General features: G+C 43.0%; 2 protein-coding genes across 4 annotated transcripts in view; one reads left to right on the forward strand and one right to left on the reverse strand.

The window, feature by feature from the left end:
* The window catches only part of LOC146866687 (uncharacterized), a 406,500-nt gene that overhangs the window by 235,917 nt on the left and 142,718 nt on the right, over window positions 1-27,865 (reverse strand). For all 3 annotated transcript variants that reach the window (XR_014960462.1, XR_014960461.1, XM_085600275.1), the window contains exon 3: window positions 12,864-13,031. Coding sequence is in view for 1 of the 3 variants with exons in the window: in XM_085600275.1 (XP_085456401.1) it covers window positions 12,864-13,031 (168 nt within the window). In the remaining 2 variants the exon portion in view is untranslated. The remainder of the gene's footprint in view (window positions 1-12,863; window positions 13,032-27,865) is intronic.
* Window positions 1-27,865, forward strand: part of LOC146866688 (uncharacterized) — a 243,482-nt gene that overhangs the window by 208,172 nt on the left and 7,445 nt on the right. Inside the window, exons 2-4 of the mRNA XM_085600264.1 lie at window positions 22,673-22,752; window positions 23,499-23,745; window positions 24,820-24,970. Of these exons, the coding sequence (XP_085456390.1) occupies window positions 22,673-22,752; window positions 23,499-23,745; window positions 24,820-24,970 (478 nt within the window). The remainder of the gene's footprint in view (window positions 1-22,672; window positions 22,753-23,498; window positions 23,746-24,819; window positions 24,971-27,865) is intronic.

Below are 27,865 nucleotides of genomic sequence, written 5' to 3' on the forward strand. Positions count from 1 at the left end.
TTTTTCGTTTGGTTTTCCCCACATAAACTAGTCCACAAGGGCATTTTCACATATAAATAACATTTGTAGAATCACATGTGGCTGTAGTATAAAGCTTGATCTTGTATCCTTTCCTGGGATGTGTCACTGTGTTTCCTGATATTATGTTGTTGCAGTTATTGCAGTTATGGCACAGAACTGTGCTCTTGTATTCTTGGTGTTGTCTGATAGTAGTCGTACTTGATAGGATTTCTCTGATGTTTTTACTCCTTTCATAAGCGAAAAGAGGTCTTTCACTGAATATGCCATTGAAATCCGGTTCTGATTCTAGCATTGGCCAATATTTTAAAATCAATTTCTTGAAAGCAGCACTTGAGGTCGAGTATTTAGATACCATTACCATTCTGTCTTTGGTATTTGCACGTGTGTTGGGCTTAAGTAATTCTTCACGTGTTTTAGATTTCACTCTATTCACCGCTTGTGTGAGTATATCTTGAGGATATTTTCTGTCTGCAAATCGTTTTACCATAGTCGCTAGATAATTTTCCAAATCATCTGGTTGTGACACAATTCTTTTGACACGTAGAAGTTGCGAGTATTGTTTGCCCCAAAAAGTAGAGTCAGAGAGGCGCCGTTATGGCCTTCGTTGAATGTTTCTTTTATACAATGTGATACTTTGAGCAGACTGAAAGCCATGCTTTTACAGCAAACTGTACCCTTAACCTCTGCTCGAGAGACCTTTGATCTTCAAATCGCAAGGACCTCAACTAAGATACAGGCACTTATACGTACAAACTGCCCCATTCATTTCGCAGAAATGGTGGGTCAAATCTTTAATATGTCTGATACGAGTGGTATTGTACACCTATTTATGACCATAAGGTCAGGACTTCTTAGCACCTTTCAGACAATCCTCTGAGTTATTCCAAACTTTATACACTTCGTATTTGGAAGCATTTTTGGAGGTCTACCTCTGATCCTGCTGTCAATAGCGGGAATCCTGATGGCCATTTATCTGCTACGCAATGGACGGCCCAATCACCAATGAGATGGCAAAAGCGCTCCTGGAGTGGAGATACCGTGAACGCATGATACAGCATCTGGGCACACCTCGCCTATGAAAACTGAGCGCCTCTTGGTTCCTATCGTTTAGACCAGTCTGGATGGACTGCATCTTACCAGTTTTTCGAAGCCTGTTTTGCGGTGATGAATGCGTGTTGGACCTCTGTCTGACACTTGCAAAGGACACGCCTGCAGACTTGAATACCAGGCTGGAACACTTGAGGTCACATGTTTGGCAATGTCCCCAGCGTACTCCTATACTGATGACTGCATTCCTCTTGAACCCGCAGGTGCCTTTTACAACTGGGATGAGCTTTAGCTCCACCACTAGCACCCAGGTATCAACTAAAGCACCAGCTGCTTCTGTACCAGCTATTGACAGTACTGAATATCGTCTGTGCTCCATTGACGTACTCTTCAATAAATCCTTATTGAAATGCCCAGACTGTTTATTCTGTGTATCTCTGAGATAAACTAAGTGAGCACGAGTGACTGAGCGAAAAGTAGTACATTTTTTCCACGATCTTGAGGGATCAGGGTTGTCATATTCTAAGGTTGCCAGAAACTATTCTCTCCCTGATAAGAGGAGACACTAGTGGCACTGTGAGCTAGCTAATGCAAACAGGCTAACATTTCTCGGTGGGTGTGCACGGAACCAGTCTGCCACCAATCCCACGGTTTATGTTATCCAAACCCGCAGGTCCTGCAGGGGTACTCTAGGAACTACACGACAGAACAGCCCAGCCCGAACTGTAAGGCCAGGACCAGAACAAACCGAAATACAAGCAACCTAAGATCTTCACTGACCAGAAACAGTTTCCAACAAAGTAGGAGGCTGTGGCGTTGTGTAGGGCTTAGTGGGTGATTGTTCTGCTTGGGTTTTCGGATCAGATAGAACCCGCTCATCAGAGCCTCACTAACCCAGCCAGAACGTTACCCCCTCCCTAGAACCTATTTACAATCCTGCAACCACATATATCTACCACCTAAGGACAGGGGATTCCTACTATGCATACCAAGACCTCTTATAATCGGCGGCCTCGCGATCCCATACGGATCCAGACCTCTCTGCCCATACGACAGTATCACCGGTGGCGGCCTCGCGATCCCACACGAATCCAGACCTCTCTACCCAGACGGCAGTCTCACAAGTGGCGGCCTCGCGATCCCACACGAATCCAGACCTCTCTACCCAGACGGCAGTCTTAGCACAATCGGCGGCCTCGCGATCCCATACGAATCCAGACCTCTCTGCCCATACGACAGTATCACAAGTGGCGGCCTCGCGATCCCACACGAATCCAGACCTCTCTACCCAGACGGCAGTCTCAGCACAATCGGCGGCCTCGCGATCCCATAGGAATCCAGACCTCTCTGCCCATACGACAGTATCACAAGTGGCGGCCTCGCGATTCCATACGAATCCAGACCTCTCTACCCAGACGGAAGTCTCAGCACAACCGGCGGCCTCGCGATCCCCTACGAATCCAGACCTCTCTGCCCATACGACAGTATCACAAGTGGCGGCCTCGCGATTCCACACGAATCCAGACCTCTCTACCCAGATGGCAGTCTCAGCACAAGTGGCGGCCTCGCGATTCCATACGAATCCAGACCTCTCTACCCAGACGGCAGTCTCAGCACAATCGGCGGCCTCGCGATCCCCTACGAATCCAGACCTTTCTGCCCATACGACAGTATCACAAGTGGCGGCCTCGCGATCCTATACGAATCCAGACCTCTCTACCTAGACGGCAGTCTCATACGACAGTTCATCCTATGATCACCATAACATACAAAAAGGGAATCAGTCTCACTATTCATCAGATCACACAAGGATTGCCAGTTCGAGCATAGCCTGTTCTCAGGTTCGAGGGGCTCCTCTTTCCCTTATTCAGTTACCACTTACCTGATCAGGGTTAACATCTGTTCATGTAGCCGCAGCTGACTAGAAGAATAGGCTACCCTCTTATACAAGAACACGCAGCACATGTTGGTTCACTACAAACTGGGTACTTTATTACTCATTACATACACAATCACATAACATTACGATATAACACATAACCTGCAAAGAAAAGTGAAAGATTAAGTTGTACACTCTAATAAGAAAGGGTCGACATCACCTTAGTAGTATGTAGCCTGCACTCAGTGGTCATCTAGGTTCCCTTCTCGTCTGTGCCTCGGCTCGCCTGGAATCACCCTTCTCCGAGTCACTGGGACCTCTTCCTTATCGGCTACTCTCTCCTCTCTGGCTATTCTGCTAGGAGAGCATCTGTCTCTCGGTTCTTCTCCGCCTTCAAGATGGCGTCTGTCTTCCCTGGAATAAGTAGTAGCTTTTCTGCTAACGGCTAGATGCCGCCTACGGACTGAACATGTAACTGCCTCAGACTTTCACTAATATAGAGGTGCGTTTCCTCATGGAAAATTCCGGCCTGTAACCTGCCGCCCACCAAATTCTTGTACCTCCCCGTACCAAGGACACGTTCCCAGCCGGCCGGCCTGATGTAGTGTCTTCGGCATGAAGAAAAATACAATCCTTCGATAAGGGCCGGCCTGAACCGGTTCTCTCCAAGCGAATAACACCTCATAACTAAAACATTACATTTGACCTAGAAGCATCCCAAGCTGCCGGAGCAGAAAGAAAGATGGAGTCTCTCCCGTTTGAGGCCTACCAGGCCTGAATTCAGCACGGCTCCATGAAATACCCTCACTACAGGACAGGTTATCCCTAATACTAACGAATCTATCCCCTAGGCTATGTGTGCGAGCCCTGATCTATGGGGAAGAGCACAGAATCATGTCGAAGTGCCTAGTAAATAGGCTCCATTCACTACTCTAACCTTTAGACTTGAATGATAAGAGACTGAAGTCACATTCCATCATTGTGCCACACAAGAAGGCCGGGAAAAATCGAGCAGAACAGTGATGCATCCACATTTCAATTAGGCTCTTGCCTCAATTGGAAACCATTGGAAGGTTAAATATTAGGAGAAATTTAATCAAATTTTTTGTGACCTGTCACAAAGAAAGTCACTTCATGAAGCACTGCTCTCAGGGGTGACAGATGTTACTTGGGGAGACCGGAGAAGCGAGAGTTCTCATAGTTCATTTTGGAAAGTACCAGCACCTGGCTGCAGTTGTCAGGTCCTGCTGTGGGACGAATTGCCACAGCAGTATAAGTTGGTGGCAGGCACTCTTGGCCATGGATGAGATCCGCTTCTGAAGTTAAAGGTTATTGTCTAGGATGAATCTCAGTGATTTAGCGTTTTCCACAATGGTCGGTTTACAGTTCAGTAGAAAGACGAATCAAGACACTCTTGGCCAGGAAAGTTGACATTTCTTTTGTGTGATTAGAAGAAATTATTTTTGTTCAGGTTGAGTTTAAGTGATGGGGGCCATCCAAATGTTAATCCTATCAAAGGGGGTTGGAGTAGGAGTATGTCATACAGGCAAGAAATCTTCAGGTAGAAAGTTCTGTGCTGCACTAGTTCTCACAACCAGGGCCGGTTCTAGGATTTTTGGGGCCCTGGGCACAAAGGGAATGTGCGAGGCCCCTCTAAATTGCATAGACATGACATGACACATTCAGGGCTGTTTGCATCTGAATAGATGCTCCTGTTCCTGAAGCTGCAGCCCCTCCCATGTCAAACAAGATTACTTTAGAAGCCATCATAGAGTCATCCAATGATCATCCAATTACATTAGAAGTCATTTTCACATCATCAGACATCATCAAGCTGTTGAAGTCATCAGCAAAGCTGAAAAGCTCAGCCTGATGATTTAAGAATGACTTGAAAATGAGAATCTGATGACTTCAGGAGGTGTCATTATTCCTGATAATTTAAAGATGACTTGAAAATGACTATCCGATAACTTTACAAGATGAGATTGTTCCTGAGGACTTTGGGATGAACTGAAAATAAGTATCTGATTACTTCAAAGGTACTATTGTGTTTTCAATAAGATGTTTTTACTTCTGGTGATTTTAACAGGAATTGCTTATCTATTTAAAGAGCATATTCACCACTTTGGTTTCAGTTTTCTAGAATAATGCAAACTGCTGGGTGATTACACGATTAATTGCAGATAAATGCAAAACGACATATAGGTTTTCTATTATACACAACTGAACATACAACGTGCTTTAGCTAACTGTGTATAAGTCAAAGGTTATTTTTTAACACATTTATTTATTTTTGTCACTTTCTTTTTGTACAAAACAGGTAAAATAAGCATCCACTGTAAAAAGATCAATGCCTAACATTAATAAAGATGAACATTGGCCATTGTATGCATGGTCACTGAAGTTGAGGGACTATGAAGTATGAAAATATGTGGCAGGATAGACTAAAATACGTAGCAAAAATAAATGCTGCACATTAAGCAATCACTGGAGGCACATTATGCAGCAGAATCTTTATCTAGCCATCTGATATTTGATGATTTGCACCGCAAAGCAATACACAAAATGAGGGAAACAAGCATCCATCAAACGAATACACAAATTATGAAATATTTAATTGAATTCACAAACAAATGCAAAAGAAAAACAACATTTTACTTTTAATGGGAAGATTGAAGCTTTTCTAAACTCAATTGAGACCACCCATTGGCCATATTGTATTGTATTTGATGTACTTGCACTGCTCCCAAAAATCAAAGTGAGGATACCAATTATTAGCTTCCAATTTCATATTACTGCACATTTACAAAACATTTTTGAATGTTTAGTTGTAAATTTTGCTTCTATATTGATATACACTTTATTATTTGGCCAACATTACTATGTTTTATGAGCAGTCTACAACCCCTGCGTAGGTGTCACGGACCCCTAGGTGTTTCTTGGAGCACAGGTTAAGAACGCTTATCAAGATGATTTCTAATCAAATGCGCTATAAAAAGAGACGTGCATGTAGGAGAACTTTCTATCATGATTTGCCCTAATCTATTTCAAACCGATTTGGCATTTCACTTACAAATTATTAATTTTCTACCTGAATGTAAAAACAGGCACGTTGTATCACTGATATCCTGATAGCTGAGATGTTGTTATCTACTACTACCAGATGAACTGGTTCCCTGATTTCATAGGATTCACACTTAAGTGGAACCATGAGTGCTAGGTTAACAGACACGTCTGCCTGCTTACACTGAATTAATCTAGTTATTCTGCCATAGGCAAACACTCCAGGTTCTGTTTCATATTTTATTACACTTTGGTCTCTCCTTTGGATACGAGTGTAATTCGAACTGTAAACAAGAAGATTGCTTTGTTCTAAAAATATTTTGTTATAGACTACTACATCTGAGCTTAAAATATGAGCGATCTGAGTTACTGCTATATATCCATTCTCTGTTAAGCTGTAAGGGTATGTAGAACCAATGCTGTAAATGCAATTTTCTATTTTTAAGAATCGTTGTCTCTTCCTCTTATATGAACACATCATACTCTGGTGAAATTCTGCCTACTTCGACTTTTTCATAGAAGGAGTAGGAATGATGCTTATATTCTTTAGTGAACCAAATGGTCATCAACAATTTCATAATGCCACTACAGACACTATGCATGTAATCAATCACAAATCCTCTGGTTACACAAACATGTTTCAAAAACCTGAACCACATGGGACCTTTGATCCCTCTTACACTGTAATCAGAAATTCCACTCTCGATATTAGCTATTGCACTGTTTACATCCGATTTAATAGTAGTGAGTGTCCTTGGTGGGCCTTTTGGGTTTTCAGTATTGTAAGGAAATACTCTACAGTGCCCTTTTCCTGAAACAGTGACTTCACCCTCTGGTAAACAATACCAGCACCCAAACTTCCCATTAAACTGGGTGCATTTTGAAACAAGACAACAAGCTAGCAAACCACATGTCATTGTCAGAAGTGTAGCATGGCAAGTAAAACTACAATTGTTGTGATCTTTAATTGACACTCCACTTTACAGCAGTGCAAGTTCGTTATGTATTGTTTTTAAGAAAGGCCACATTAATGCCTTTTTGGAGGAAACCCATATACCATATAGTAATATATTTTCACGCAGCTACCTTTGAAATACAGGCAGCTCGTTTACCATTAAGTACACTGGCCACACTGATATTTTGGAACTTTTAAATACAGGAACACCAACTGTGTTCATTGCAAATGAAAGGCTGTTAGGGTTTTTCAGGAATCCACTCTTGAATTAATCCAAATACATTTCCCCATCATATACATCTTTCATTGTTTGTTTCTCATTCTCCATATAGTGATCAAATCGATGTTTCCTCACCTTGTCTGTAAACTGTTTTCGCCTGAACATAGCCTGTGACTGTGCAATTAGGCTATGCTGAATGAAATAAGACACTGAGTCACTTTAAATCAAATCTTTCACACAATGTTAGGACAGGTCTGAGTGTTTTTATCAACATGTGTATAGAAAGTGGCGCAATAGTAAGTAATATTTGGGGCCTTAACACTTTTTAAAAAATATATTTGTGAAGGTGATACATAGTTCTGAACATTCTATTATCACTTGGCAAGAGCAAATAGATGAGATTCAGCATATAGCCAGCTGCCTCATCACTCAAGCAAAAACAAATAATAAAGCAACACGCATTTGTTGGAGCCCTCAAAAATAGGTGATGATTCATCTGTGGTATTAGTTTGATACTCATTTTGAATGGTATATCCAACTTGATCCATAACTTGTTCAAAACCAGAATTTTAATCATTAATTGAAGCATCTTTAAGCTGAGCATCCATTTCACCTTTTAAGCTGCTACAAAGCGTATCCCAAACAGTGTCAATTGGATCTTCATCTGTGCCATCTACTGGTGGGAGATAATCTGGTAATGCTGCACTGTTGTCTGAATGCAATGTATACTGCTCTGACGCAGGTGATGTATAAAGAACTATAACAAAATAAAGTACGTTATTGTACATTTAGTAAGCAAAATATGTTTCATTAGATTGTGTTAGACTTGGCACCATTGGCATGGGTCTCCCCTACATTTTTTGCCTTTGCTTCCTGTGTTTTTGCTGTGTGTTGGACTCCGTTTTGCTGGTCTAGATGTTTTGGGCACTTTGCCAATGCTGTTCAGTGCCAAAGTGCAAGTGCTCCCTTTTTAGGTCTCGCGCCTAGCGTTGCAATGCGCAGTCCTGCTCGCACAGTGACAGACCTCTTGTGGGGGGTTTGAAAACGGCCCTAGGAATAGCACATGCTCGTGCGTGTGCTTTTCCTTTTGGGCCACGCTATTGGCCTTTGCATGCGTCTTTTTATCTAAGACTGCACGCAATTGGCCAAAGGCGGGCGCATTGCTCCGCCCATGGCCTATTGGTGTCTGTTACGTTCACCGCTGCCATGTGGTTTCAATTATGGTGCCCAGACACGGGAGCGATAATTGAAACCACATGGCAGCGGTGTGGCGTGCGCGCGCACACCACTCATTTTAGATTAGCTGTAAGAATAGTTTACTCAATGTGCACCAGATTACCGACATCTTCAAATGAGGTAGTTAAGTGTTAGCGACGATATGCATTTTGTAGTAACTAAATTCAGCATGCTAGAGCCATTTCTGAACGAGGTATTTAAGTGTTAGCGATGATATGCATTTTGCAGTAACTAAATTCAGCGTGCTAGAGCCATTTCTGAGCGTTAGCGACTGCTTCGCTGCAACCAGTGCCGCATTAACTGCTTGTTTGAAGTGGTCTCCCAGTGCTTCTTCACGCGTAATCCCGGCTCTCCTCATATGCACAACGACGGAGCAGCCCTGACGCATAACTCCCAGTGCAGCACTGTCTTGTTCTTCCTTGTTGCACAACGTCCAGTGCCCCCGACTCATAACGCCTACAACTACTCTTATGCACAAGTCCCAGTGCTTCCTTGATGCACAAAGCACATTTTGGTACTGGTGCACAACACCCGGGCACAACTCTTAGTGATTTCTGTGATGCACAAAGCCCAGTGTGGCACTGGTACACAATGCCCAGTTCTCCCCTGATGCACAACGCCTGGGCACAACTCTTAGTGATTTCTGGGATGCACAAAGCCCAGTGTGGCACTGGTACTCAACGCCAAGTTCTCCCAGTGTATAAGATGCGGTTCTTCTCCGAGACCCAGGACCCGTGTTCTCCTGGGCACATCGCTCTCAGCGATCTTGCTACATTGCACCGTGGTCACCTGCACAGCTCGGTGTGCTTCCCTGCTATACATTACCATATGCTCCCGATGCACAGCACTCCCTGGCAGCTGCTGCATAGTTATGTATGACTCATACATGACCATAAGCAGCCGATGCGGACTTGTCTTCTGTATGCAATGGTGGCTGTAGTTTATGTGGGCCTTGCCTATGCACCATCTGCATGTTTTTGCCCTTGAGCAATTTGCCTTTATGGCTTGATAGTTAACTGAAATATTTGCTTTGTACCCATCTAATCTTTAGTCCCGACCCTTGCAGGATTTCATAGAAAAAGGTCTCCAAACGCGCGTGTCTCTTCCAAGCCCACCAAAATGTTACATTGGAAGGAGGGGACTTTGCTACAAATGAACAAATCCCACCCGTCTCAGGCTTTCTTGGCGTTCACTTCTGCAGAAGCTTCGAGAAGAGACGTGGTGGTTCCTACAGGGTGGGAGGCGGTAACAGCAGGTGTACCCTACTTACACCACCGACAGGTCTCTGCTTCCACGCACCGGGTACAGTCACCATGGGCTGGGGTATCTTGTGGTGGCGGCGCGGTGAGTGTTTTGAGGCATTCTCAATGATTAGGGGCGTAGGAGAGCCTAGGCATCGAAATTCGGCCGCACCCCGGGGTGGGAAAAACATGTACTAAGTAGGGTGACCCTAACTAATCCCTCCTACACTGGATCCCGGTGCAGCTGCACTTGCTGCACTATTGGTACCTACGTCCGTGTCAATAAGATGGCGGCTGCGCCAGCATCGCTTCGAGAAACGCCACCCGGAGCCTCATTTTGTGACACTTCTCTGCTTCGGGCCGGATGGCAGAACAGCCAGAGTTGCCGACTGTGGAGCAAGGGAACCAGGTTCGAGTCTCTGTGTCGACTCAACATCCTGTGATTCTGGGCACATCGCTTAATCTTGGCCGTGCCTAATAAAAATGAAGGTGTCCTTGTGCAATGTAACTGGTTCTCCTGTAAAGGGCTCCAATACCTTCAGGTCGAGTTCGCGCTATATAAAACAAACAAACGTGTCCTGTCCCTCTCCCATGCTCCCCAGCAGACCGTGCTGCATCCCATCCCCAGGCACTATACTCAGTCGCATCCCGTACCTCTTGCAACCACCACTGCCCTGCACGGCACTCGCACTATTAAGTGCTGCCCAGCTCTCCAAAAAGATCACAGGACTCTTCCTGAGATCGGTACCAGGGTACACTCATGCAGACCCAGACCTTTCCTCTAATGGGCTCTGTCCGCATTTCTGCCCTTGGGTCAAAAACGGGCCACGTAGGCCTCTGCCCATCCCCTCCAGCCCTACCACCACTACTAGTAAACACATGTTGTAGTGACCGAGAGTGCTGTTGTGGGGTGGGGTGGACAAGAAAGCCCTGCATAATTTGCAAAGGCTGGACTGTTTCTGTTTGGGATGCACACTTTATGTATCTGTTGCGACTTGTGACTTTAATGCATATTTTGTGTCTGAGGGCACTAGCGGCCTTCTTGGGGCAGCATGTGGAGCACGTTAACTGTGGGGTGCATCGCAGAAGTGTTGCAGGCACTGAACCTAAGGATGGTCGCACACTTTCTTCGTGTATGCAGGTATTTCAGCTTCCACATATTTAGCGTCCGTGTTAAAATGCTAGTTTTCCAAGGTGTGTTCATGTAATATAAGCCATTATGGGCTCAGAAGATAAGCATAGAAATACATGCTGTTAAAATTTTACAGTCATATAGTTCATTGAAAAAAACTGCGTAAAATAATTGGTAAATTTGCATACTTTTGTAGTTTCACTTCGTGGCATGCATTAAAACAAGCATTGGCAACGGACATCGTTTTTTACCTTTTGTGTAGTGGAAAGTTTTATACTGAGCTTCTGAAACAGAAAAGTTCCAAATTGACAGCAGTGCAAGCTTCCCTTCCATAAAGAATAAGTGAAGGACAGGTTGAAGTAGCAGAGGGAATATCGCACAATTCTGAGCCAGGACGGGTACAAAGTAGGTAGCAACAGATTAGAGGGAGTGGAGCTGAAGGACTGTTGTATGCTCTGTAAAGAGACACAACATACAAGAAGTGTAACATTCCTGCAAACAATAGCCAAACCTCTTTTGGGAATACCATACATTGAAGTATTATCATAGAATGGTGAACCCTCACCTACCTTGCGTGGTATACACTTAAGTGGGTTCTGCACCTAACACCGGGAAGCATCCAAGAGTACTACTGTTACTGCTTGTTCAGTCTCATATATATCAGGTCCCTAGTTGGGTCAGGTCATCTCCCTAATGTCAACAGTTGGGGTTTCCATTTGTTGAAATTCAGCATACAGTAAAATTGATTGTGGATGAGGTAAAATGCATTTCGTTCCATAGATTAACAAGCATTTGCAATGCAATAAATCTGGCATTTACGCAAGTTTAAGCTATTGGCATTGTAAATGACAATGCGTTTTAATGATGTTTCAAAAACCAAAACATAAATAAAAGGCATTGTCATTAACAATGCCAATAGCTCAAACTCGCGTGAATGCGAGACCTGTTGCATTGCAAATGCTTGTTAAAGTTCTGTTATGGATTAGTGATTCCATGATTGGCATATTTGATTTACTTGTCAGACCCTAGTATAGTGCACTGTATGTGCCCAGGGCCTGTAACTCAAATGCTGCTAGTGGGCTGCAGCACTGATTCTGCCACCCACAGAAGCCGCCTGTAAAATGTAACTCTGGCCCGCCATTGCAGGGCCTGTGTGCAGTCTGGGACTGCCATGTCGACTTGGCAAGTGCACATACTTGCCAGTCCCTAAACCTTCCCTTTTCTACATATTAGTCACCCCTAAGGTAGGCCCAAAGTACCCCTGTGGGCAGGGTGCATTGTATGAGAAAGGTAGAACATGCCCTGATGTGTGTGACATGTCCTGATAGTGAAATGCTGCCAATTTTGTTTTTCACTATTGCAAGGCTACCTGTCCCCATAGGACAGAATAGGGAGTTTGTTTATAACATCTTATAAATATAACTCATCCTGGGAACAAGGTAGAAAAATAAAATTTAGTATGCCTGAACTCAGAATGTTAAACTGCCTCTTTTAGTGAGGGTGATTTTTGCATTCTGTGTTTGAAAATACCACTTTAAGAAAGTAGGTATTTTCTTGCCTAACCATCCAGTGTTCCTCTGCTAGGTTTATGTATTGCATGTCTGGCTTTTGGATGACAGGGGCTGGAGTCAGTGCTGGGCTGAATAGACCTGGGCTGCATTTAGAGTATGGGGAGGAGATTTCCTTTCACCTGAATGGGACTGGGCTGTTACAAAAACTTGAGTTCATTGTGTTCATCAAAAAGGAAACCTCTGCAATACAGGATTATGTCTGTCTGGATGTTGTTTTCATTTTGGACATATTTGTTATTGTGTTGCAATAACTAAATATAAATAATCTGGTGTTAAGTTATCTGCTTTGCAAGTAGCAATGTTTGTTTAAACCACCAAAAGTTTAGCAGCGTAAGCACGCATCAGGACACGAGAAGGCTGCACGTGTAAACCGCTTTAGCAGCTTCACGCGTGGGTAATTAATTTTGACCTTTGAAGTAGGACACGTGAATGCAGCCGCCAGCTATTTAAACCCCACCCGCTAAAGCTCGTTGCTTCGCTTCGCGAACAACTACTCACCTGACTCCGGTCTCCTTTGAAAACTCCTGCTTCCTGATTCCTCTTCGGATCCAGATTCCCTCGCTTGGTCGGCCCTGCTTACACTTCCCCAATGCGACACGGCGATCCAAAGGATTAATCTTCCGGCTGGAATTCCTTCCGTTCCCAACAGAAAAACCTTCCGGTGGCCTGAAAAGAGAGAAAAGCAAACAAAAGGCTTGACAACGTTGCTAAGCAACGCTCCGAAGACTCGGTAACTCTTTTTTGGTATAGAGTTAACAAGGTAAGAGCTCTTACGTAGAAGAATAACTTGATTCCAAGTTTTAAAAACAAGTGTAAGCTTTTGGAAAAGACAGTTTCTGTTTACGAACATTGTATACTAAACTTTGGACCCTTAACCCCTTCCCCGCTCATGACGGAACCACTCCGTCATGAGCCACGGTTGCGCTGTGCTCATGACGGAGTGGTTCCGTCATGCTGCGGCCGTTGGCGGCCGCTACGCCCACGCAGCGCTAATTCCCCACCTGTGCGGGCGATTAGCGCAGTGGGCGGAGACGTGATGGAACCACTCCGTCATGAGCACAGCTCAACCGTGGCTCGTGGCGGAGTGGTTCCGTCACGAGCACAGCGGACCCGTAACTGCCCCCAAACCCCCCCAGCGCCGCGGCGGAATTCCTGCCGCGGCGAAGGGGTTAAAGACCAATTGTGAACTTAAAAAGAGACAGAGTTAGAAGTCTGATGAAAAGACTTCCTGAAACACGTTGGGTTATTTAACTTGCACCAAGAGGTCACGGATATAGATTTTTTGGGAGATCATGTTAATTGGACTTTTGGTGAATCTCTGGCACTAAGGTTCACGAGTATAAAATCTTGTTGGCAACAGAGATTATCGAACAATTTAGGAAACTGGAATGTCTCTGTGTATTCCCAAGATTTGTGATTATTTTTGTAAACGTCCTTAATGTATGATTTATTTGATGATTTGTTCGAACACTGCTCCGGGTTATTACAGGTATGTGCTAATATAAGGATTTAACAATAACGACGAGTAAATGCAATTCAGAACAAAAGTGTAAGTAGTGACACGTTGGTTTATTTTTTTATTTTAGTACAGAGGTGTGCATCATTTCAAGAACAACTTCTGCTGTAAAGTAATTAAGAGCATGATCTTGGCTGAACTCTTTTAGGTAGGTTAAATAGGAATTCCGGGAGGTGTTTGTAGGTAGAAAAATCTAGCTAAAGTTAATGATATACTAATTGTGGTTTTGTTTACTTAGGAGATGTTCAGACGGCAAAACAGCCTCTCGAGTATCCAGTGTTTCTTTGTCTTTAATTCCCATTTCCCCCCTTCCCTTAGGGATCAGTGAGGGTGGCAAGTGTAATTTTCCTTGCCGTTCTGATTGGTTTCAAAGGGAGTCGGGACCAAGCAGCATCAAAGAAGGAACAAACCGGAGTACAGGTGGGTGGCTTTGTAACATGGTCTGCCTTTAACAATGCTGTCTCCACCTCCTGCCAGGAAGCTGCACCAGTGAGGACAGAACTGGTTTTGGCTGGGTACAGACACTCTCTGCCTTCAGAGAACAAAGGATTTGTGTGTATGAAAAAAGGAGCCCAGAACCCAGACTTTTAGATCACTTCTGGTAATCAAGAGGAACCTTTGCCAGCGAGAAGAGCCGGAGAAGCTGAGGAGGAATACTGCCCCTGCGCTGTTTGCTGTTTGGGGTTGGCCTGCAATGGCTACTTGCTGCCAAGGAAAGGAGAAAAGGACTTTGCTGCTTGCTTTGTCCCCCTGCTTGAAGAAAAGATCTCCAAGGGCTTGAACTGAGCTTGCCCGCTGTACTAGATGTCTCAGGAACAGCAAAGACCTCACTGTGTCTGTGTGGACCGTCTCTGATCGTCGCCGCAGAAGAAAAGGGTAACCGACTCTATCATCGAGTCCGTCGCAGGATTCTGTGTCCTGAAAGCACCGCCGAGAGCAACGCCTCGCTTCGCAACACAACCCTGGTCTTACCGACTCTGTCAACAAGCCATGGCTTGCACCACGTCCTGTAGGCACCGCACATCGCAACGCTTCGCTACACGCTGCAAGGACGTCACCGACTCCGTCACTGCCCGCCCCTAACATCGACCGACTCCATCACCGCACCGTGACCTGCCAGCACCGCAGCAAACACTGTCTCACCCTTCAACGCAAGCCCCGGTCTCCGTTAACGAGCCGCTGCCTGCACCGAATCGTGAGGACATCGTCTACCACAACGCTCCACTTCAAAACGCAACCGCAACATTTGCCCCGACTGATTCGCATCAGCGTGTTGGTCGCAACAAGAAAGGTACTGTGCCCGAGTCTGTCAACGCTTTAGCTGGCCTGTATCAACGGGGTCAGCTGGAATTGTTAGACCCTGTCGTATTCAGTATCACGGTAGCCACAGGAGGAGCTACCGAGTCGGAAGAATTGTTTTTTATTGATTTTCCTGCAATTTAAAGGTTATTTTGCACAAGTACCATTTTTCAAGAGTATGGTATGTTGGATTTTTATTGTATTTGGTCTTGTGGGTTTATAAGAAGATTTACTATTTTTCTAAACTGGTGTGGTGTCCTTTTGTAGTGTTTTCACTGTATTACTATGTGTGTCTCTAAGATAAGCCTGTCTGCTCGTGCCAAGCTACCAAGGGGGTTATATTAGGAGTGTATCCCCCTTACCCTGACTAGAAGCAAGGGTCCCTATTCGGACAAAGGTACCTACCTCTTCAACTAGAGACCCCCATTTCTAACAGATTGTAAATGTATTATGTGCTAGTAACCAATTACCATTTTCTGTGGCAGAAACTCAATGTGGGTTGATGAGGGCCTTCATTTTTGCAAGTGATGCGCTTTCAAACTATATACTTTCATACATCAAATTGTTAATGCAAGCGGTATAAAAAGGATTTTATAATTTTATACTGTACCTTTGGGTATAATGTCATCTGCTGTGCTTGAAGTCTGCAAGGATCCTTCTTTTACTTTCTTTGGTGCTGCATATTGTATAATGTTGTCATCTGCTTCTTTAACCCCTTCAGCGCGGCGTGGATTTCCGCGCCACGCTGAAGGTTCCGTGCGCGGGCGGGGCCATGACGGAGCGGTTCCGTCATGCGCACAGCGCGACCGTCGCACATGACGGAACCGCTCCGCCACAAGCACGGAAAGGGTTAATGGAATGTTCTGTCTACTCTCATGCAGAAAAAAGACCAATTAATTCAATTCTGCACTTGGTAACGTGTAGCACAGGAGTTTTTGCGACTTCTAAAAGTCCCCCACTTTTCGAGCAATTATTGTACCCACAGCATTAATTATTTTGTGTCTTGTTTGCATTCAGCATATATGCATGGCTATTAGGATGGGACATGAGAATTAACAAATAGTGTCTTGGTACAATAACCTCCATATGGTTGAGTGTGGTGGAATTGATTTGGCTTCATGCAAATCAGAGAAGCTGGTTTGGTGACATATTAGGTTAATAATGTATTCTGAAAACTAGACAATGTAACTTTGCGATCACGTTAAAATTACTGCACCATTTAATTCCAAAACGCAATGCTTTGTCTCCGCAGAACATGAATTTGCAGACGACTACAGTAATATTTTAAGTGCATAGATAACAATGATTTAATTACTTAACTTCTATGTTCCTTCTATTCAGGGCTTGCCTAACTAAACGATCACAAGACAGAAAACAACAGGGTAAAAAGTAACTCATGCAGAGCAGATCATACTCTTTGCAAGGAAGCCTGTTTCACACTGCTGCCTCAAAAAGAAAGATGCACCATCTGAAGTACTTATCTTATCTTATTGTTTTGGTGAAGCGCAACAGCTGCCCCGGCAATGAGGCGTCCCGGCGCTGAAACCCAGATCCTATTAACTGCATCTTAGTGTCTCTGTAAATTGAGCAATTAATATTATCTTAATCTCAAAACACAAACCTCTAGGCAAGCCAAGGCAAATGTTCAGTTGAAAGTGACTAGTGTAAAAAGCAGACTTTAATAAAATTGTCATTATAGAAGAGGGTGTCTTCTGAGGTTACTGGCCGTTGTGAGTAAATCTGTTTTGTAGATTGAAGTGTCCTCTGAACAGATTTAGTGTAATGTTTTAAAATGTGCGCTTGCCTCTAATAACCATTTTTTGTATGGCCCACGTTTCTTTCCTTTTCCAAGTTGTCCTCCTTTATTCACTGGCCCATTTTTTCGGCTTCCAATAGTCTTGAATAATTATTTTCACATTCAACAGATGTACAGACTGTGGAGTACAGATTGAAATACACTTTAAATATGGAAATGGAGCTGTGAGTCTTTCTTGCACAGACAATACTTTGACTTCCTAGCTTGGTATTATTTTATGATGCCAAACATCTCAGCTCAGTATCTTCCTGGCTAATGGAAGGCCTCTAAAAGGTATTTACACCTGACAAACATACAATGCTCTTGTAGCGGCATTTTCAAGATTTAAATTTTTCGTGAATTACAGATATGTCCTTTGTAAAGTGGTTTATCATATACCCAGGCCCTGTAATTGAAAAAAAAAACAGTGAGCTTCTAGCACTGATTACGCCAACATAAGTAGCCTTTCAAACCTGTCTCAGGTCTGCCATTGTAAAGCCTGTGTGTGCAGTTTACTGCCACTTCGACTTGGCATTTAAAGATACTTGCCAAGCCTCAAAATCCCCTTTTATTTAATATAAGTCACCCCAGGCAATCCTTCGGAGCAGGGTGTCATGTAAATAAAGGTCAGACATGTGTGCTTAATCGTTACATGTCCTGTTGCGACAAAGAAGGACTAAGTGTTAAGTTAGTATATATATATATATATGTCCCCAACCACGATGATCCGCAGTTTTGCTATTCCCTTGGCTCCCACCTACTTAAAGCGATTGATCTTCCACAAATTTTGGGGGGGGCGACTTTAATTGCAAATTGGACCCTACCCGTGACCATTCCAAGGGCCCTCCACATCGTCCTTCTGCTGCCGCTGGAGCAATAGTGGAGCAATAGTAGATAGTATTGACCAGTTAAGTCTGCTAGATGTGTGATTACTGGCTGATATCTAAGAGTCTACTCCCCTGGGTCGTCACCTGTGACCCGCTTCCAAGAACATATTCAAATAATTCCCCAGTTATGTTAAACATAGAATTATGAACTGAGCACTTTGCCCCTTTCACTTGGAGGTTCCCCCATACTCCTTACTGGACCAATCTTTCGGGCAGATATAGCCACATCCATACAGGGCTTTTTTGAAGACAATATAGGCTCAGCAACCTATTTCTCAATGGTCTGGGAGGCATTCAAGGTGTACATAAGGGGGATGGCAATCTTATAACACACAGGAGTGTTACGTTCCCTACGAGACAGACTATCCAGATTAGAAAAAGAGATAGCACAACTGGAACAATCACATTTGCGATCAGATGACTTAAAGATCCTAGAGGATATTAAAAAAGCCTTGGAGACGACGCATGCTTTTTTTTTCGGGCACAAATACTACATAAATGTTGCACTATGTAGAGTCAAGATAATCTTCACTTTTACTAACAATGGCCTAAATAAGAACACAATACACTCTGATCAGTGTGGGTGCCATAGCAGGCTAAAACTTTGCAAAATAATAGGGCTACTGGCATTATGCAGCAGGTGAGGACCAAATTATGTTGCAAGGTTGACTAAATTATGCAGCAAGAAAAAACAAATTATGCGGCATAATGCAATACATTTTGTGATAGTCTTGCTTTATTATTTTGTGCTTTTTGCACATAGTAGCACTGGCTGGGCAACAACTGTACCTTGTTAGTACCAGTTTACCGACCAAATAAAGTAATAAGCAACGAAAGATGACAAGTCAACCTTTACCAACAGCATTCCACTGCTTGGGAACACATGTCACCAAGTTTTTTGTAACTTTCATCCAATTATACTGGAAACCGATTTTTGGGTAAAATCTGCAGATTATGCAGCAGATGCTGATTCAGTGGCACATGCAGTAGATCCATAGTTGTGGGGAAATCACTGCTTCCGCAGTATCACATAATTCCAGTGGCCCTGAATATAACAAAATTCTCTGTGATTACACAGCAGCTGGGCTGTTTGCCCCCTGGATATGTTCTACAGAGTGATTTGCATTGAAGGAATGATTAGGATTTGGTGATCCAGCTGGTTAATAAATTCTACTTGTATACCTAGTTAATCGCATGTTTGGCAGGGTCATCAATCTTGGCCACCTGATATCTTTTTTTTAATCAAACCAAGTAGAATTTCAATAAACCCAAAGGACCATAGCATATAAAGGCCATAGTATTATCCCAATGGGCTGTAGCATTATATGTAACAATTCACAACCAACCGGCTTTTTCCAGTGACGGTCTGGAAAACTGAAAAACATTCCTGAAATTCTTCTCGACTTTTTACTTCAAGGCCTTGAACACCATATTTATCACTTACATTATGTCACACAACATTCCCCACATCAAACAAACTGAAATACCTTTACAGCTACGCCACCAACGCCCATTGAAACCCATCTCAGCCTGCTGGAGCTGGGACTCGAACCCAGGTCCTCAATAGAGAGCAACTCACCGCTCCGTCAACTGTAGAATCCATATTCATACATAACTATTAAATTGACAAAATGTTACAATTTACAACATGTCCTGCTTGCACTCACCTTTAGGCATATACCTGAATTAATCAGGTGGACTCGCATAAGCCTACACACATCCCCGAGCGCCGGAAGTGACGTCATTGCTCTGCTGCAAGAACAAATTCTGTGAGGGTGCAATGGTTATAAAAGGGGCACGATGGATCAGCCTCCGTCTCTTTATTTTCCAACTTTACACTTTGAAAGCAGGAAAACTTCAGGGATTCCAGCGTATCTTAGGTAAGGCATGCCGCAGCTGACACCAAGGGGTCAATGTTAAACAGTCGATACGGCAGGAACAAGCTGCATAGCCAGTCGACGCTGTACTTCCAGCAGCACCCACGCAGTAATCCGCCCGGGCCATTTGGGAGCCCTGCAGGCCAGGGTCAACCCTGATTCTTAGCACAGGGGCTTTCATAAAAAAGAGCAGGCAGTCCTAGACTCTCGGCCCCAGGGCTTTAAGTGGGCCGGGTCCTGCCGGGGCTGATAGGCAATCTTTAGGTGCCCTTCTCTACTCCTCACTGCCTCTGTAACAGGGACTAGCTTTTCAGTTTTAAATAGCGCAAACTGGGAGCGCTTTAAATCGAGCACCAGTTAAATTACACAAGAGCATATTTTAAATCACAGGAGGTGCAGGCTCGAATATGCTTTCTTAACTTGAAGGTCGGCTGCTCTAACCTTAGGCCACAACTTCGCCATCAAAAACGCTCAGCTGCAAGATACCCTTGGGTGAACAGATGAATGTTATGTTGAAGTTACATGTGGTCGGCATATAATGCTTTGTGCATGAGACCACCAGGAACAACTTATTTAAGTATTGAAATGGCATTTACCACACTGTCTACAGACTCCAAATCTGTCTTTGCTCCTGTTGCCTTGAGGTGCATGTGGTTTGCATATGGTGTAGATATATGGGAGCTCCCTTGCCCCAACTACCTTTCATTCCCTTTCTTCCAAGAAAGCCCCTCTTCAGCTGTTTTTCCCCAGCAAACATCATCAGAAGTCTTTTCCCATCGTCCTATGGGGCTCACAGTGGTCCCTTTCTACCCTTAGAAGCATGTGATAGAATGTATGAGATGGGGCATGGTTTGTGGTGTGCACAACTGTATTGCGCTACCAAGCAACACCAATTTCATTGCTTTCTGCATGATGGCAATGAGTCAGATTATTGCAGCTCCATAGGGATCTGCCTACCATTATATCATAAGAAGTGTAATCCCTTTAGCACATACTGGATAATTATGCAATTTACTCAATGGCCTTCAGTGTATTCCTAAACACTTCTTTGTAGTCCAAACTCTACGCATATTAGATATAAATTGCACCAGGTCTGTGTTCTTTTTGTGATGTTTTTCTCCAATTATATAATCTGTGAATCAGTTTGAAATGCTTTGTATTATACCTCTGAAACATAAATCAGTCACAAACGAATTCCTGATTTTTATATCTAGCAGGACATCATCTTGGTTTCATTCAACGTCCTATTTTTCACTTGCAATTGTTCTGTGTGTGTTAGAAAAGATGGAGACTTTCTGCTTTCGAACAATCCCGGTGAGGTTCTTTGTAAATGGCTGGTCGAAAATATAGATGAAACTGGGCAGCCAATCACCGAAGAGAGAGATTTTAAAGCTATGATTCTTTTCCAATCATCTGGTAAGCACAATAAGTAAACCTTTATATTAAGATTGCAACTGCAGGATAATGGTACAAATTAACAACCAGATTCCATAAAAACCTAAATTAGGGAATAAATTAATCAAGTAATGATCAGTAAAAATTAAAATGTATGTCCTCACATATGCCTTGCATTACTCTACAGAGACAAATGTAACACGTATGAAAAGGGCTGAAACGTTTAGCTCGTGGCATCCATTTGATGAGAAACTATTTTATTTAGGCAACTTTTTTCAGGAGGTTCAAGTTCAGGCTTACAATGTGTACTATCTATTAAGGAAACCTTACTCACTTTGTTATGGATAGATTGTACATTTGTACTTTAACATCAATCCCTGTTTATTTATTTATTCTGGCTAGCGCGTGAAGATATATTGCAAGTGATCAATGTGTTCTTATCTCTGTTTTGAAGTTTATATATAAATATATATGTTTTTTTCATTTTTTTATTGTCTTATGATTCAAAATATTTTTGAAGTCTTAATTGCAAGCTATTTTGGCACAATGGAGGGTCTAAAACAGGTGTTACTTCAAAAGGCACAGGAGGAAAAGCAGTTGATAATGAACTGTGGCAATCGGGGAAGCGCTGGAAGACTTAAGAGGGTGTTATGTAAACTCCAAGAGGAAGAAATTGCAGAGAAAAGATGCAGGGACAAAAAAGCCAACCAAAGTGGGCAGGATTATATAAGAGTTGCTAACCAAGCTCATGCCGAAAGCACAGCTTCTCAGCCTGGTGATGCAAGTTCATGGATGAATTTGCAGAAACGTGAAAACCTGGCCCTTTTAGCAGAGATGGCAAGTGTCCTTCATCCAAAATCCACAAGTAAATATGACGCAGTAGAACGTGAAAATGAACTTGTTTTGGCGTCCCCACTGAAATCCAAATATCAAGGACAAAAACATGCCTCCCTTTCACCCCCTCACCAATTAATAACCAAAAAACGATTTCCTACACAAGAGCTGGCTGTTTCAAGCAATGGAGTCACACCTACTAGACCCTGCACACAAGATTCGAAAATGATGGTACACTTCGCCCCACATATTTTGACACCACAAGGTTTTGTGGCTCACTGCTCGCAGTCACACAGCCTGGCCTACATTGACTTTCCATCTACAGCCACAGCTGTGGATGTGAACCATATTCCTTGCCATGATGACCTGTTTGCAAGCAACAAAAGCTTTGACCATAATATAAGCAGAGCTAAATGAGTGCTGCCATTATACACATTTGCATAGTGTTAAGCCGGTATGCCAGCCTTTTTTCCTTGGTTAACGTAACATGCCATTTGCTGCCAAAACCAAATAACTTCTACCTGTTATCTCTGCGAAAAGCCTTGATACGTATTAAAACATAGAATTAATATGGCGCATTCATTTCCTCAACAATAAGGCACGTATACCTACCTATTAAAATGTGAATAAACAAAAGGAAAACTGTTTGACATGATTAGTATAAATGATGGCCTAATGGTTGCATTTCTATTTTTCCCCCTCAGGACAACGAAGAATCATTTCATTTGATGACGGAGGAGAGTCCATCATTCAACACTGGGGTAATGTTTTTTTTCTTTTCCAGGTAGGTAGCAAATTGCATTTCCACTTGTATGACCTAATTATGATTTGCTTTCTCTCTAAGGAAATGGTATATAACTCCTTGTCCATAATTAATCAAAATGAAAGCTATTCTGTTGGTCCTGGTTCCTGTCTGAATGAGGAGTGTGTACGGTTACAAGCCGAAAATGAACACTTAAAAGATGCTTGCTTGATATTCTACTTTTCCACGTAAACTGCAACAAATTCCCAATAATAATCCTTTTTTCCACCCAAACACATGCATTGCCAAAAAGTATGCTTGTTATGTGTATATTGTATTTATTATCTGCTGCTTCTAACAACTGTATATATTTGATTATAGTACACTTGCAAGACACTTGCAATAGGGAGTTGGCTATACAGAATTTGCAAGCTGTGCTGTCTGCTTTGACCAATTCAAGGAACTTGACAAACACAGCAGCATCAAAAATATGCAGTCGATGATTCACTGTACAAAAGGTACTTGTTTTCTTTGCCACTCTTTTAGTACAGTTAAAGTTTATATAGGACAAACCTTGTAGATTTCCTACATGAGGACTTTGAAATCTTTCTGCATGCAATGTTTTTAAATATGGCTGCTTTATACTCCTGGAGCTAACCTAGCAAATATTACATTGCTAGCCATGCATAGATGCCAAATCAAAATTGAAAAAAACACTCTCTTCCTATATATTTTTTAGTATGTAACCTAACATGATGGCAAATAGTTTTGGTTGTGTTATTTTGCAGATTGATATGCAGCAGTTGGTGAAGGACTCAAATGATCCTTCAAGGTTCAGAGATGTTCTCGTTCCAAAGAGAAAATTGCACAAACTCTTGGAGGAAGCCAAGGCAGCTCGGGACAGTGCAGGTTTTCTTCTCAATGGTATCAGCGAAATACTTTTTTCTCCAAAAGAACTTGCATCTGCAAAAGGTGTAACAAAGGCTCGTTCTGGAACAGCTATCCTTGATGAAGAGAAGGTTGAGGCATTATTTGGTAAGATATTACAAATGTTCCAATTAACATTTAGTCGATCTTGGATTGTGAAAATTCATTATTATACATTGTGTTACGTTATGTTTGCATATGTGGTCTTGTATCATATAATTGTATGTTAACTCCACCATTACTTAACAGCTGTCTGCAAAAGAGAAAGAAGAGCAATGGGATTGGCTTGCGATTTATTAACAGTTTGTGCTGAGTTTGTGCTACCAGTGGCATGCAAATCTGGCGCAACGGTGACGGGCTCAAACTAGATGAATGGGTGATAGATAGCAAACTGCACTTATAAAATACTGCGCGCACAGCTTTTATTTAGACCTGATCAACTCTCCTAATAATTAGATCAATTGGTTGTAAGCTCCTATTTTGATTTCTGGTCACTATACTGGTTTCTTAGACTGTTTTACAAATATGAACATTGCAAGTAGAGTTCAGACTCACCGTGGCTGCCTCCATGATGGTTTTGTAAAGAAATCTGGCACTGATTTCTTTCTGTTTGCAGAGGAAGCGTGACAGCGTCTAGTAAACATGACTATGACACATGTTTGTTTCAATGCCTCTACATTGGTAGTCTTTCTTCCAAGTACCCAGTATTTCAAAAAGGTGAAAGAGGCAGAGAAGACAGACTGCTACTTGGGGCTAGAACTGTCATTGGACGAGGGGCTAAACACCAGTTATGTGGTGGTGCTTTGTGTTCAATTTCTGTTGTCATGTTTGCTCTTTTATAATTCTCAAATTTAGTGCAGATTTTGAGCTACAGAAAAGTACCCCTGCTCTTAGCCATGCCCACTCCTGCTGCTCTAAGTATTATATGAAGTTTTGGAGGGGACCCAACTTTTTATCATCAGGGGTCTCATTGCACAGAAGTTAAGACCTTTGTTGAAGGTGGATATTTCTGTTCTCTTCCTGAAACTCCTAACCTGCCCCAGACTCAATCCTAACCATATCTCATCTGGCACACTATATGAAATAATGGAATTGGAACTTTTTAAAGGCAGCTCAGCCCTAGTAAAAACCAAATATAGTGGTGGTAACAAGATACTGATGTATGTTATTTTGTTTTTCCAGAGTTTATGAAGTCTGTGTGCAGTGCCAACGGCTGGTCATCACTGGACAACAGAAGTTTGAGAAGGAAGCTGGCTATAAATATTTGCAATATTAGAAGAGGATTAAGGAAAACTCTGAATCTAGAATCAAACAACGAAGTTGCTGGTTTTCGGTAAGGCATTTGTTTTTGTTGCAGTAGTCTGGCCTTTTTTCCCTCCTTTTTTTCCTGGACTTTTTTTTCTGGACTTTTTCTCTTGTTTGGTATCCTGGCCTCTATGGGGCCAAATATGTGCTTTAGATAATTAAACTTACATGTTGACACATCCCTTTTGATAATTTTTTCTTTAACCACTGCTTTGTTAGTCTTTTGCCAATGGTCACCATGTCAAACAGCTTCATGTAATGTTCTGTACCTCAAAATAAGGCAAGTCCCAGTGAGTCAGGGGTATGGGAGTAGCCGCACATGTTGTTAAGCTTATCTGAATGCAAAGTATAACGTTGCAGATCATTTCTTTTGTATGAAGGTGCTTGTGATATTTCTGCAGCAAGAACCTAGCCAAATTTAGCATTTCTCAAATTCATTTGATACAGGTGTCTACCTCTAACGGTAGAGTTTAAAAAGTAATCTTTCCAAAGCAGGAGAAAATTAATCTGATTATTAGGACCAGATTTAAAGAAGTTTTGTGTTTGTCTTGCTCAAGTTTTATAATGCAGACCTGAATCAAAATCCTTTTCAGGATTTACAAACCAGAGCAAATTGGTATTTGGTACAACACTCATCCGAAATGGGAAAAGTTGCACGTTTGTCTAGTCATAGTATTTTTTTGGCACCGGAAGGGTACCCTTCCCGTACAAAACCTAAGCTAGACTCTCGCAGACAACATTGCATTATAGTGCCAATGTGTGTGCATGGCTCTTGGCTGCCTAATGGTGCAGTGGTGCTAGAGAGAGGGATAGGCATGACACTTACCTGCTCTCTCGTCCTGTTATGCAACACAGCCAATTATGGTGCTGCATTGCGTTCAGTGACAGTTTTGTAAATCTGGGCCTTACTTTCGAACTCGTAGCATTGCAAAACGTCTAGGTTTTGTGTAAAAAAGGCATATTACATCCAAGTGGCCTGTTTTCGACAGGAAAGTACATTGAGGAGGTGGTCCTACAAATGTTTTCCTACCAGCAAAACCATATTCCTAAACTACTAGTGGGACCCTGCAAGGAAATACTGGCAATCGGCTAACATGCTCCTAACATGGAATTGTCAAGGTGTAATCCAACCCGTAAAGGTTTATTAGTGATCCACAGGCATTCTAAATTATTAATTAAATCATTTGGGAGTAATCTACACTTGGCCTTCAGTTGGCTTAAAATCACCCAAGAGTATTTCACAATTATCTGAAAGTCCTTATATAGTCATCATTTAGTAATCCACACTCTTTCTGCAATTGTATTTAATTAATCCTGAGTAATCCATGCTCATTTTTGAGTTGTCATTAAATTATTCTAGAGTATTCTTCACTCATACTGAAAATTGTATTGGGCCATTCTAAAGTAATCAATAGGCATCCTGAAGCGGTCATAGGATCATCCAGGAATAATCCACACTCATCCTGAAATTGTCATGGGATCATTCCAGAGTATTCAACTTCTATCCTGAAGCAGCTACAGGATCATCCTGGAATAATCGACAGTCATCCTGAAATTGTTGTACAATCATCCTAAATTAACCCACAGCCATCCTTAAATTGTCTAGAGCCCATACTGGAGTAATTCTATGTCAGGACCGGAGGAGAGGATTATGCTTGAACTTTCTTTACTTTCAAGATAGCAGCCATTTCAAAGTCAACAAACAACAAGTGTTCCCAAGATGCATCGGGAAACACAGAAAACAACAGAGTGTCCACATCTAGACCGACTCCAGCTCTATGGTCCAACCACCGGTTCCCTGACGTGCAGGTAGTCCTCTTTCACTGTTTAGCCTTCCTCTTTCTTTGCTGCTGCAGCCTAAGATGAGTCATGTTTTTTCTTCTCTCAGTTTGTATTCTATTTTAAATGTGTTATTCTGCTTGTAACTGGCTCCTTTTGTGAGCGCTTATGCTGCTTGTAACTGGCTCCTGTTGTGAGCGCTTTGTATTTGCCAGTAGAGGTTAGTTTCTGGATACCGCTTACAGCCGTTTACAGCGCGTATGATTAATTCCCTTTTCTTCACGGAGCGTTCGCGCCTTCTCATTGTTAATTGTAATTTTCGAGATTCTTTAGTTTTGCTGGCATAAACCTTTGGTGAGCTCGCGAATCACCCGCTACTCGGCTGACTCGCTGTGGGGCCGCGGGAGTGTTCCTCCCTAGCGGCTATATCTGTGGTGCGGCTCGCGTGCTTATGGATCACCGCTAGAGGGCGCGTCTGTGCGCTGTCGTCGCTGCTTGCGTTCCGAGCATTCCGCGCATTCCGCGCATTTGAATCTCGGAACGCACAGCAGCGTGAGCCCCTGCCTGTCAGACGCCGTTTTCACGGTCGGTACTTGCCTCTGAGCAGAGATTTTTTCCATTTATGCCACCTGAACGCCTGTGGCAAGGTCTGTAAAGTGGTTTAACACTGAGGTGGAGTGCACCTAGTCCTGGGGGTCTGTATTTAGGCCAAATTTCTACGCTCCTACAGGAGTCTGTATTTGCGGGGAAACCTGCGAAGACCCAGTGATAAGACAGGCTGCCCATTCCTCCTTTGCACCAGGGCTGTTGGGTCTCAAGGCTTAGCGCCTATACGCAAGAGTTTCTTGCCCCGAATTGGCTGACACCCAGCCTTCGCTTCACGGAGAGACCCTCCATTAAAACTTTCACTTGTCCCGTACTCTGGGGTTCTACCCTTCGGGCCTATTGCGCCGTGTGTCTCTACGATGGAGGCCTACGATGGCGCTACTTACCTGGATGATCCGGAGGAGCAATGGAATGCAGATCCCCTTTCGACGCTACAATGGGACGACGACTTCTACGATGCTGTGGATTCCTCCATTCATAAGGCGGTGGAGCAGGCCATGGCTCCTTTGGAGGACCGCCTCTTACGCAGCATTGAGTT

The sequence above is a fragment of the Triturus cristatus genome, chromosome 1_2 (genome assembly GCF_964204655.1).
Source record: "Triturus cristatus chromosome 1_2, aTriCri1.1, whole genome shotgun sequence".
In the NCBI taxonomy this organism is placed as follows: Eukaryota; Metazoa; Chordata; class Amphibia; order Caudata; family Salamandridae; genus Triturus; species Triturus cristatus.